This window comes from Euprymna scolopes, chromosome 29 (assembly GCF_053919585.1).
Source record: "Euprymna scolopes isolate OS-2025 chromosome 29, ASM5391958v1, whole genome shotgun sequence".
Classification (NCBI taxonomy): domain Eukaryota; kingdom Metazoa; phylum Mollusca; class Cephalopoda; order Sepiida; family Sepiolidae; genus Euprymna; species Euprymna scolopes.
In genome coordinates this window covers 41,425,809-41,440,033 of record NC_136510.1, presented here as the reverse complement: position 1 = coordinate 41,440,033, position 14,225 = coordinate 41,425,809, and the positions used below count along the sequence as shown (strand labels likewise).

At 32.4% G+C, this 14,225-nt stretch overlaps 1 protein-coding gene across 3 annotated transcripts in view; it reads left to right on the top strand.

The window, feature by feature from the left end:
- Positions 1-14,225, top strand: part of LOC145252615 (opsin-5-like) — a 1,137,249-nt gene that overhangs the window by 195,798 nt on the left and 927,226 nt on the right. For 2 of the 3 annotated variants that reach the window (XM_080112328.1, XM_080112327.1), the window contains exon 3: positions 8,795-8,821. The exons of the other annotated variant lie outside the window; for it this stretch is intronic. In XM_080112328.1, coding sequence (XP_079968454.1) covers positions 8,795-8,821 — 27 coding nt within the window. The remainder of the gene's footprint in view (positions 1-8,794; positions 8,822-14,225) is intronic. 3 annotated transcript variants of the gene reach the window in all.

The following is a 14,225-nucleotide window of genomic DNA, read 5'->3' as shown; positions in this document are numbered from 1 at the left end:
ATCACAGAATATAAAATTGGCCCAGACGTGTTCCACTGTTCCACTCAAACTTGGGTTATTTATTTATAAATTGAAGATCGCGGGATTTAAATTTTCAATATTTAGTAAAAAGGTGCTATCGATTTTGTTGCGAACCGATTTTTTCTCCATGAAATCTCTTACAAAATACATAAATAATAACCTAGATTAAATTGTTTAATGGAAAAAGTAAACATATGGAGTGGGGGGATGGACGACACAAAAATTAAAAAAAGGACTCCCAGTAAATGCTAGTTAGTAATATATATATATATATATAAATATCAATAACCCCCCTCTTTTTGTATCGATAAAGGTATTCGTTGTCGCTAGTGTGCAACGTTCGCCGTTCGCCGGCGAACCTTTATATATCTAAGCTTTCATTGCTCCTTTTTCTGCTACGCAGCGACACCAGTTCCCTGTTTGCTGATTTGGTAGGCTTTTTCTGAATAAGTAGTGCTTACTTAGCTTTTTTTTTAATCCGATTCTTTATTATTTATTTATTCATTTTATTTATTTATTTATTCTCACACTACAATAAAGGTAAATATGGGTGGGTGTGTGTTAATACAAATATTTCTTCTGTAATGATAGACTTTCCGGGGATTTTCCAAAATAGTTAGTTAACAAAAGAAACGGGTTGAGAAATTACACACAGCAAATTAATGTGACCAAAGGCAAGATACGTTTTTGTGTTTGTAATTTATTTTGAAGTGTTTTTATTTTTAATAAAAAATAAAAGCAGCGTCGAATTAGAATGAAAAACAAAACGGTGATCAAATTCGAGCATCGATAAGCGCTCAAATATCGAAAATAAAACAAAATGTATGGAGTATTATTGTCATATTTGAGCTGGTGCATCTGCTACTAGTTTCTCGCTCCTAGACAAGGTTCAAAAGAGAGTCGCCAACCTGATTGGCGGATGGTGTCGATCAGGTTGGCTTTGGTATTGTGGGAGATCATGTTGGTGATTTTGTCGACATATGACCAGATGAAGTAGTCGAGCGGGTTCAGGTCGAGGTAGTAGGGGAGCCAGTGAGAGAAGGGCACAGAGTCGTAGCACTCCTTCGGAAGCCAAGCTTGGGCTTCTTTAGACGTGTGGGCTGATGCCGAGATCTGCTGCCACACTGCTGCGACCACCTGATTACACCAGGAATGCTTTCAAGCAGATTTCGAAGGTGTGAGGTGACATGATGTGCCCCTCACTTAAAACCACCCCAAATACCATAATCGTGGGTCGTCTTTTGCATTAGGCTGTGCCTTCAAACGTTGGAGCGTCCGGATTGTCATTTTGAGGGTGCTGGCAATAGTCCTGTTTTCATAACTGTGATCAGTAGCGAGCAGTGACATAACTCTGATCTCGCTCGTTGAATATTGTGTCAGTTTCAGACATGACAGAGACTCCTCCAGCTCTTGGAATTTGTACACAACGTGTCAACTAGATGGTCTGAAAAAAAAAAAAAAAAAAAAAAAAGATGAAAACCGCTTTTCATCAAACGGAAATGGAATCATGACTTTCTAGAGCGACAATTTTATCGTTCCACCTCGTATTATTTCTTTATTTTTATTATTTTTTTTTGTCTTGGGGTTATTTAAAATCGCTCTCGTCATCCATGGATCTGTATTTATTTCTCTTACAAATAAAATTCATTTACAGTTGGAGATTTTCTCAGTTTTATTTATCAATTTTTTACTCGTAAGGGGTCAGTGTCTATCAGGTAGACGGTGAGACAGCACCGTGTTGGTCAGTAATGCTGACACTTGTGTGAGGTTCGATTATAAAAGAGGGTGGCTCAGTAACAACTTATTTACATTGAACTTGAAAGCAACAATGTTGCAGTCAACTGGAAAGCAGTCCCATAGTATTGCGTTCCACAGGCACACAGTTCTAGAAAACGAAATTTGTTCATGGAATTTTAGTTTAGTTTTAGGCACGGATTAAGAATAATGGACGTTATTAACAGTCATTGTAGTTAGGCACGTATTTATATTACTTGTATTGATCGGACTATTGTTACAATTTGAATTACTATTTGTACAATGTTTCGACCGTCTTAAGGCGTGCTGGTTGTTGTTTGGAAAAGAAAAAAAAGTTTCTGGCTCGGTAGATATTTTCGTATTCTTGGAGTTAGTCTGTATTTTATGGTTATTTCGACGATGGAAGAGATAATCCCCTGTCGATATTTATTAAACTTGCCCCCCCCCCTTTATCAACCAATTTCTCACAAATACGAAACAATAATATGTTTGAATACCTTATATACTAAATTTCAAGTCTGTAGATAAAATATCCGTATAGTTTGAGAACTGTAGTCGCACACACACACACACACACACACACACACACACACACACACACACACACACACACACACACACACACACACAACCTCCCACACACACCTATTCTCCTTTAATTGATTTTGCTGGTGTGTATGTGCGAAAAATATGTACCAAAATGCTATCCAAGTATTTAGTCTACATGGTGTAAATTTGATATATAAGGTATTCCGGTAAGATAGCTGCTTAGGTTTCAAAATCATTTATCTAGGTCTCGCGTCAATCGATTATACCCGTTTTTTGTTTACTGAGCATGCGTTTATCAAAATTTTAAAGTTAAACGTATACGTACGGATTTAGGTTATGTGCAAAAGGATAAGTCGGGAAAGCTAGATTTTTTGGCTTCAATTTGTACAAATGATTACAAGTATATTTTTAAACGTCTGAAATCAATAATATATACGAGGAACAATATAATAGTCGATGGAGAATTGGCTCTGTAATAATAAATACAAAATCTGCATGAATTAAAATATTAAAATATAAAACTCAAGTGTATTTTACGATCGGGCAACGCTGGGCGGCTTGCTAGTATACATACACCTGCCACACACACACACACACACACACACACACACACACACACACACACACACACACATATATATATGTGTGTGTATATATATATAACTACTTCATTTACTCACATAAAATTAATATACGAAAGTATAAATTTATGCGTAAACTTATTTACTTCACAAGTGCTCAATACGTAGGTAGAGCCAGTTAGTAAGTTATAAAATATATATGGCGATTAAGCTACACTGAATATTCCGCGTTTCATCCACTCTATGAATCTCGGAATATTCAGTGTAGCTTAATCGCCATATATATTTTATAACTTACTATATATATATATATATATATATATATATATATATATATATATATATATATATATATATATATATATGTATGTGTGTGTGTATATTGTTTAACACACACGCACGCATATATATAAATATATTTTGTTCAACACACACACACACACACACATATATATATATTATTATTAAGTTGTATTAATTGGTTTCTTAGATTCAAATCCAATAAAACTCGCGTGATTATTAAAGAGTGCTCAATGCAGGGCAGAGTTGGTATATAGTCTGTTTACTATACAAACATTATCGATTACATATGTGCATACATGTTTCAGTGGATTCCTAATTTAGGGACAGCACTTCATCAGACCAGAAAACAGAATCGGTTTTGAAGCTTCAAAACCGAGTCTCTTCTCAGCAGTAGAGTGGCCTTACACAGAAGTAACTTAAAAATCACAGGAAACAGACACGTATGTTTTGAAGCTTCAAAACCGATTCTTGTCTGATTTAATGTTGTTCCTGAATTGGGACTCTACTGAAGTATGTACCCAATATTGTTTGTATAATAAACGAACCAAATATATATATATATATATATATATATATATATATATATATATATATATATATATATATATATATATATATACTAGCAAAAGTACCCGTCGGTGACTGGGTTAAAAACAGACTACAGAAAACGAACTCTGATTTATGGCAGTATGATAGGTTATGAAAAGGAAAGGTTGTAAATTTGGGTTGAATTTGGGGGTATCAAAACCAAAGCAAAATATGATGAAAGTAAAAATAAAATAGGTAAACCCCATGATTTATTATACCATACCTGTTCACACTAAAACACGTATCTCAATATTTTGTGGATCTATATTAAAAAACCTTGTTAAACTTTGTGACATATTTCCATTCTATGGAGGTCAGGTGCGAACGAACACCCCATAATTTTATTATACCATATTTCTTCAAACTAAAACATAATTATCAAAGTATACTTACGCAGAGAGATATGAAAAATCTTTATTAAAGTTTGTGCCTATTTCCATTCCATGGAGGCCAGGCGCGAACGCAGACCCAACAATTTTAATATACCATCCCTATTTAAGTTAAAACATACTTATCAAAGTATTCTTATGTACATCTATATCAAAAACACTTGTAAATGTATTTTTTAAAATTTTTTATTTCCATACTTTGTGGACCAGACGGGAACGCAGACCCCACAATTAAAAAAAAAACCCTACCGTTCTGGTAGATCAAACACACACACACACACACACACACACACACACACATATATATATTCATATATATATATATATATATATATATATATATATATATATATATATATAGCCTTTGAGATTTTAAAAAATAATCCCTCGACTGCCGTTCGAGTGTGAGGGAAAATTTACTCGCTCCCAAATATTTTTACTCGTCCGATTTTATGTCTTTGTTTCAGTCAATAATAGTAAACAATTTTACAACAATCCAAGAAATTACCGTGTGTATAATCTAACAAGAAAATATTTGTTTAACTTTTTTAAATCAACTATTTTATTACAACAAACATTTCAGTAAATATTCAACAAAACGTTAAAATACAACACCAGTTTCTTTATATAGCATCATTCATATTATTGTTCCATAGAAATAAGAATCATTTCTTCGGATGCTGATACGTAATATCAAAATGACAATTGAAGTATAAATAATTCAAGATTGTGTTTATTGGTACCGTTAGAAAACGAATATGTCTAACTTTATACACAAAGAAAACATAATGTAAAATCATACTCTTGAAAAAAATATATTTTAAAATGCAAAACAAATATTAGAGATTCATTTCTTCATTAAAACATTTGAATATGAAGTCTCTAATTAAAAAATATTCTGCAACACACAATCATCACAGCAGCTCAAAAGAATCAGAAATAGTTACTTACAATAATTACTGAACAAAACTCGAAGCGAGATCATAATAAAAATGGACATTTAGCATCATATAGCATTGAACATTTCAGCGAAATTTATATAGATTAACCTAGTAATTAAATAGCTTTGTTGATGAAACAATAAAGATGTTTTTATACATTTATTCTATATTTTTATTTTTTACAAGGCAAGTCGAAATATTATATCATGTATAACATGTTACTAATAATCAGGCGTCTTGATACTTTATGTGTTTGCATTTTTATAATTCATGTCCAGATTTGTTTATATCCTGATACATTTCTATCGTCCCTTGAATAAATAATGTTTGTTTACGAAGAAACAAAACTGATTATTACTTGTTGTATAATTTAATTTTCGGTGAGTGCTTGACGGAACGATGCGTTTTTTTCCCCTCTTTCAAATGTTCGTCTTTACGTTTGTAAGCATGAAGTGTATGTAGTTGTAGCGTCGATTACAAACTTTAATTTCTAATTAAAAAAAGGTAAATTTTTACGACGCGACTCAGCGTCTTTTAACCCCTAAAAAAATTAGGACCTACTTTTTTTGGGCCCTAATACGTTTAAACAATCTTTATAAATAATAGGAAAGAAGTAATTTCGAAAAAAAGAAAATTAACATTTTAAAGTGGGGGATCACTTTTCTATATAAATTTAACGTAAAAATGAACACCCATTTTTGGCCACAAAGCATTAAACGATATATATCATCTCTAGCATTTTTTTTTTTTTTTTTTCAAATTTAGCGATCGAGATGGATGGAGCAAAACATGACAAATACATTTTTTTTTGTTTGGTGGGCGTGGGAATTACATTTGAAACATAAAATAATTATAAATTTAATTAATTTTTATGACACCATTCTGTACTTTCACCTTACACTTATATAAACAAAATGAACCCCAACATATGACAAATTCATTTTTGTTATTTTGGAGGGAGATTACATTAGAAGCATAAAATGATGAAAAATTTAATTTAATTGTTTTGAAATTAATTGTTGATTTTTTTTAGGAGTTCTATCTACTTGGTTATTTTATTTATTTATTTATTTTTACAATCACTAAGGCATTCGCTGTTATCTTTAGTGAAACAAAAGTTCTAATGATTTATTTTTAATTATTTATTTTTAGGGTGGGTATTTATAGTACTCAATATCCGGGAAATAGTTTCTTCTATCTGTATCCATTCTGCCGAAATATCTGGTGGAGAGGGTATCAGGTACTTCTTTTAAGGAACGATTAAATTTACATGTTTTTATCCGTTCTTTTATTTATGGAATTGTTGTGAGGGTATCCATGTTACCCATGATGAAAATGATTAGTGTAGCAGGTGTGTTCCAAACGGAGCTGTATGTAAACTCAGGCAACGCTGGGTACTCATACTAGTATATATATACATACATATATATATATATATATACATATATATACGTATGCATATATATATGTATGTATATATATACATATATATATATATATATATATATATATATATATATATATATAGAGAGAGAGAGAGAGAGAGAGAGAGAGTAATTCACATACAGTACTGTTTCATTGTATAACTCATCAGTGCTGCTAGACATACACCTTTTCCCTGCCGTGGATCGAACGTACAACTGTCGTGTTGACAGTCGGCATCTCTACCCATCGGACCGTGAATCAGTGCCCGTAAATATTTCTCCTCAAATCTCTATTAAATCAACACTTGCCCGTCGCACAGTGCTCTAACCATAAGTTTGTTTACAAAAATATAGTGGGCTTCGCTTAATCGCGTTAATACGCATCGGGTGAAAATATATTTACAACTTGCTCAACCCAAAGAGGGGGGAGCTTCATAGTGATCCACATACAGTACTGATCGTTGTATCACAACTCATCAGTGCGGCTAGACATATACCTTTTCTCAGTCGTGGATCGAACCTACAACCGTAATGTTGACAGTCGGCAGCTCTATCCATCCAAAATGCACCCAGTTTATTGATTCCGTGACATATTTTGCGCCAATTAATATAATCAGCTTGTGAAGGGTTCTACAGAAGCGATTGCCACCATAGACAGCTCATTATGTGGGTAGTTGATGAATTTTCTCACTGTGCTTTTAAAATATCTTAGTAGGTGAATCAATTTTCAATCAATCGAGCACATGTTATAAAGCCATCTTCTTAGAACACGAGTAGGAACTGCGCCTGAGCAATGTGTCTCTTGTGAGTCATATGACTTGGTTTGTGGGAGAAAGGGTTGGCCTTGTATTACACATACGATACTGACGTTGGAAGCAGAGTACAACGCTGAATTTATGGCCCTCATTCGTCGAACATGACAAGAGAGCTAATTGTCTAGATCTCGATCTCTCTTTCTCTCTCTCTCTCCGTCTCATATATATATATATATATATATATATATATATATATATATATATATATATATATACATACATATAATATATATATATACAATTTAAAGGAGATTAGAACAATAGTCTAAAGAGCTGAGTGTATTTCAATGTAACAGTGAAATTATTAGTTTAATTAAAATACAGGAAAGAGAAAGTGCTCGTTGTAATTTAGATATATAATAAGCTCGATAGGTAAATATCCTAGAGCTAATTCAATATTAAGTAATGTGATTGATAATTTAAAATTTAAAAATCAAATTATAATTAAATTAAAAATCAGTTTCATAAGAAGGAACAACAACAAAATAAATTATCTGTACGATCGTTTCGGAAAACAATGCTTTTTATTGTGGTAGACATCAAGTTACGTACAATAATTACATATAGTTTTTAATAAGCAAGGTCTCCTCGTCAGCAAATTTTGAAGGGTTTTTATTGAATTTGAAAGACACCATAAATAAACCTAGCATTAAAAGTAAGTAACTTGATGTCTACCACAATAAAAAGCATTGTTTTCCGAAACGATCGTACAGATAATTGATTTTGTTGTTGTTCCTTCTTATGAAACGGATTTTTAATTTAATTATAATTTGATTTTTAAATTTTAAATTATCAATCACATTACTTATATATATATATATATATATATATATATATATATATATATATATATATATATATATGAGGTTGGTGCGTTACGCGATTGGTAAGAAACTTCAAATAAGGAGTCAAATATTTATTTATATATGTACAGTAGAACCTGTGATATGGTGTCCCTGGGATACGTTTTTTTTTCAGGTTACGATGTGGAATGCGATGTTTTTCCTACCCCTTGTTACGGTATTTTCCTCGCCTTACGGTGTTATTTATAATGTGATTTGATTATATACTTGTATATCATATACTGGACTGTATTTTGGACTAATTTTCATGCCGTATTCCGGGGTTCTACTGTATCACAGAAGATCAGGACAACATTAGGTACTTTGGTTTCAAATTCAAACAAAGGCGATCTATAGTTGATCTATTCCTTACTCTTCAGTTTTTGTTTATACCTGTATTCTCGGGAAACTGTCAATTCGCACGTTGCGTAACTCTTTTACAATATTTCAAACACTACTCTATTTTCGTATTTTAAAAAAATGTACTAAATTGGTATTTCTATCGGCACTTTTTTCCCCGCTATGTATATCTTGGCTAAGTAAAAAAATATAAGTATGTCTCTATTTTTTTCATCTGCAAATCTAGGTGATGTCCTTGGCGAAACAGCGACAGGTAAATTGTTTTCAAACCGTTTAAAAACTTTTTGTTTTTTGTTTTTTAAATAGCTATCTTAAAAGGGGGGAAAGAAAAAAGAAATTACATATGGATATAAAGTTTTTCTACCCTTAATTTTCCTCACACGTGTACAGTCTTGTACTTCTAGTATTTTTCTTTCGGTACGTATCAATATCTATTATTTATATATAAACTAGTTTATTTGCCTTCTGTGAATGCATCCTTTGAAAATTTCAGTCCTCTTATTTAGGGAAAATTTACCAAGGACATTGATAATCTGCATTATATTATATATGTCCTCCTCTCACGTGTTTGAAGCTGGGGAGTATAGCGGTCTTCTCTCACTAACTATTTACATTTAACCAGCCTGGATGCCCGGCGTTGCCCGGTTGTTTGGAGGTGTGTGTTGTTCAAAATTAAATAAATTAAAAAAAAAGTGGTAGTAGGCAGGCAAGCTCGAACCGGTAGAGCGAAGGAGAAATAAAAACGTGAAAAAAAGACGTGTCCATCGCCAAACCGGACGTAGCGAAGGTTTAAATTAAGGCTAGTCATTCGAAAATAGGGTATGACTTTCGACAATATCAGCGAAAAAAAGCGACCTCTCCCTGTAAAAAGTGCCCATTTGAGGGTGAAGGAATTAATGTTTTTAGCAATTTTTCGATATTCGTCGTCCAAAGAATTAAGCTTCAAAATTATATCGATGCCGTGAAAATCCGTCGCCTCTGTCGAAAGTTTTAGGCATACATACATACATACATACATACATACATACATACATACACACATGCATACATACAGATACATACATACACACATACATACACACATTCATACATACATACACATACATACATACATACATACATGCATACATACACACATGCATACATACATACATGCATACATATATACATACATATATACATACACACATATATACATACATATACATACATAAATACATATACATACATACATGCATGCATGCATACATACATACATACATATGTATGCATACATACATATGTATGCATACATACATACATATGTATGCATACATACATACATATATACATACATTTAAACAGACATTATAAATGATGCAAAATAACAAATTCAGAATTGTATAAGCAAATGAATCTTCGGATTGTACAAGAAAAACTGATTTACTTCACACATGAAACAAGCCGCGAATAAAATTCACAGTTACCATTTTCAAACCTTAGAGAGTTCGCCTATCTCTTTCTCTACTTTCTCATTCTTGCTGTCAATCTCTCTCTCTCTCTCCCTCTCTCCCTGTATTATATGTTCAAGTATGCAAATTAAAATTTACAAAATTCATTGTTAAAAAACAGCATTATTATTACATGGAGTTTAAAAAATTGCGTTATTTTCATAGGAAATAACTAATAAAATTAAAATATAGAATTACCATAGAATGCTAAGTCCACAAAAAATCGAAAACTTAGAGAATTAGAATGTTCAAAACTGATATATACATGGAAAAAAGTTATTGAAAAATGGTGTCTGAAAATAAATATGATACAATGACAAAATATCATCAAAATAAAATTCGTTGGTAACAAAATACTGGAAAAACGCCTGTAGTATTGATGTAAATACGCCCAAATTGATCAGAGATCTAAAGTCTTTGGAAAATCAAATACAATTCGAAACGTCATGCCAGAAAATTGATACTTTTATTGGCAAGTAAAAACGACACCATAAATATAATGAATAAAAATTGCTGAAGTGATTGATTTGAAAAAAAGATACAAAAAGATATATATATATATATATAAATGTAAATTTGGTTCGTTAAAACTGAATAAAACCATATGTCTACGTTACCAATTTATTTGAAATTTTCAGACAACCCATCTTTAGAGTTGAGGGCTGTTTTTATGTCATTAAAATAAATTTACGTCGCGAATTATTAAAATATTGAATAAAATATAAATATTTTTCGAAGTCGTTTCTGCGAGACTTGCCCGGTTTTATTTCTGGTAACTTCCGTTTCAACTACTACAAGGTAAGTAAAAAAAAAACAAAAAAACTTACTCATGCAGAGAGTGATCCGTGCTGACATAATAACGTTATTATTTAAAAAAGCCATTTTAACATGAGGAAGGGAGGGTGTTTTGTACCTACTCTGTACTTTAACCTTACAATTGAATAAAAACGTATCATAACACTTTAATTAAACGTGGAAATTCGATTTTAAAAAATAGCACGGATCACTCTCTGCATTAGCACACAAGGCTTTTCACTCATGAAACATTACGTTTTAATTGTTTAGTTTCTTTTCACGGCATTGTTTACATAAAAAAGTTTGTTTTAACTTTTTCTAAACTGTTTCATTTTTACGACATGCCCTAATATAATATAAAAAACCCTAACCTCCCCATGTTAAAAAAAAAACGCCCTTCCATAAACCTCGAAAGCCGTTCTTAATATGGGGAGGTTGAGGGTGTTCATTCCGAAAGCCGTTTTAACATGGGGAAGTTAGGGTGTTTATAATATGCTGAGGCGAGTCGTAAATTTAACGAAGTTGCTATCTATTATTCATTGCAAAAATGGCTTGAAATTTATTTATTTGACAAAAAAAATTACATTTTGGTACTCTTTGGGCGTTGAGTTCCATGGCGACCAGCAGAAAAAAATAATAGTCGCTCCCTTAGTCCCCACCCCACCCCGCACGTAACATATTTTATTTACTGACGTTGCCGTAACTAAACGATTATTTATTTATTTATTTATTTTGAAAAAATTTTTACTTTTTATGAATATTAAAAGAAAAATGGGTACTCATGCAGAGAGTGATCCATGCTGAAATAATAACGTTATTATTTAAAAAGCCATTCTTAACATGGGGAGGGGAGGGTGTTTTGTACCTATTCTGTACTTTAACCTTGCAATTGAATAAAAAAAAACACGATTTAAAAAATAGCGCGGATCACTCTCTGCATTAGCACCAAAAAATGTTACTAAACATTTATTAATAATTTCTCACTTTTACAAACATTTGATTTTAAATTTCTTTTTAAATGACGACTTTTATCGACTTTTTTTTTAAATACCCCCCCCCCAATGGTGTTTATCCGAAATCCGTTGTTAACATGGAGAGGTTGAGGATGTTTATTCTGAAAGCCGTTCTTAACATTTGTGGAGGTGGACCTAATGTAAAAAAAAAAAATAAATAAATAAAAAACTAAATCATTTACTGATAACTTCTCACTTTTACAAATATTTTTTAATTTACATGCGCGGATGAACAAATTGTTAAATAGTGCGAAAGCAAAACGTTTTTGTAATAAACTTCGGGGGAATTTTTTGGGTAAATATTTACATTTAGGTCCACCTCCACAATTTTCTTTTTTAAAGGACGACTTTTATTGATAAATAAATTTACTTCTCCGCAACTTTTATTGATAAATAAATCTACTTCTCTGCCACTGGCACTGAACCCCTCCTTTTTTTAATAGTATTTTCGGGTGGGTATGCTGACAACAAATATCAGTTAAATTTTGCAAATAGCCCCCCCCTCCAAAAGTGGTGTTTATTCCGGAAGCTGTTCTTAAGATGAGGATGTTGGTTGGGGGTGATTATAAGGTGGACCTAATCTAAAAAAAAACCCCCAAAAAAACAAGTTTTTTTCATCCGCACATAAGCAACTATTTTTTTATTAACTTTTTTTTTTTACTTTTTTATTTAAAAATTAGTAAATTTCAATGAATAAAATAATAAATCATTTATCATTAATACGTGTTTTTGGTTTTGTGTTGAATGAAACTTTTTTTCATTACAACAATAATGAATCAATTTAAATCTTCCGGCATGCGTTTAAGGCTTCGAAATTATCAATAAATCGTTTAGTTACTAAGCCAAAGTCAGTTAATAAAAAAAATGTTACGTGCGCATGCATTAGCCTTGACGAGGAGATGGGGGTGGGGGGGGCTAAGGGAGCGACCATTAAATAATTATGCTGGTCGCCATGGAACTGAACGCCCAAGGAGTACCTAAAGTGGCACTTATGCACTTATGTTATCGTGCTATTTTTTAAAATAGTATTTTCATGTTAAATTCAAATTTTACAATATGTTTTTCTTTTATTAATTTTTTAAGTGAAAGTACAGATAACCCGGTCGGTTTCTAATGTGAGGAAAATCTAGCCCCCCCCCAAAAAAAAGGGGTACTCTGGATAATAACAAAACATTAAAATTGCCTCAGTCTCGAAAGATTTCTTCTCTACTGAACGAGGAAAAAACGGTGAAGTGTAGTTCACCTTCTGTTTCTCTCCCCCTCTCTCTTCCTCTCTTAATATCTCTCTCTATCCATCTCTCCCTTTCCCTCTCTCAATCTATTTTTCTCTCCATATCACCCTCTCCATCTCTCTTTGAGCCCCTTTCTCTCTCTAACTCCCTCTATCTCTCTCCTTTCCTCTGTCTCATTCCTCTCTGTTTCTAACTCTCCCCCCTCTCTCTCTCTCTGTTTATCTATCAATCCCTTTATCTCTCTATCTCCTTCTCTTTCTCTATTTTCCTCTCACTTTCTCTTTTCTATCTATATATCTTCCTCTCTATCTCTAATCCCTCATCCTATTTTAGTCTCCTAAATAAATTACAGTGAATAAGGCATTGTCAAAACATGGATAAATCCTATTTTAGTCACTTAATTTACTGGCTGTGAGAATAGAAGTTATTTGGAAATTACTGCTACCTTGAACAGCACCAGAAGTAACTGGTAAAACCTTTCTAATTAAATTGATTTTGGCAGCCATTTGGTAACAAAATGACATAGCCTTAGCCCTTGCTGCATGAGGAATACCTGTGACCTTGCTGCCAAGTAAAAGAATTATTTATTCTACTTTAAAACATTCAATTTTTCAAAAATCTCATGTTCGACATCTCCAAAACATCCAATATGGGGAAAAATATTGCAAAAATGCAAACTTATTGTTTAGGATGAATGCACAATGGTATGCAAAAAATCACTTGAGGCTCTTGGTCGATCCTTGCAAGATTTGCGTGGCAATGTCAGACCATTTGGGAATGCAGTAATATTGCTTGCAGGAGATTTCAGACAAATGTTACCTGTTATTCTTCAATCAACACCAGCAGATGAAATAAATGCTTGCCTCAAATACTCTACATTTTTGTTCCATGTGAAGACATAAAGCTTAACTCAAAATATGCATGTCCAGTTGCAGACAGTTCGATCCGCACAAAAACTTTTGCATCACTTGTGGGAAATTGGGTACGAAAAAATGCCAGCTGATCAGAGTTAAGGGCAAAATTCTTTGACTTTTAACTTCTGTAATTTCTGTAATTTTATTTTATCAAAAGAATAGTTAGTTTCAAAGGTTTTTGCATATATTCAAATTATAAGAATTCCATTTGAC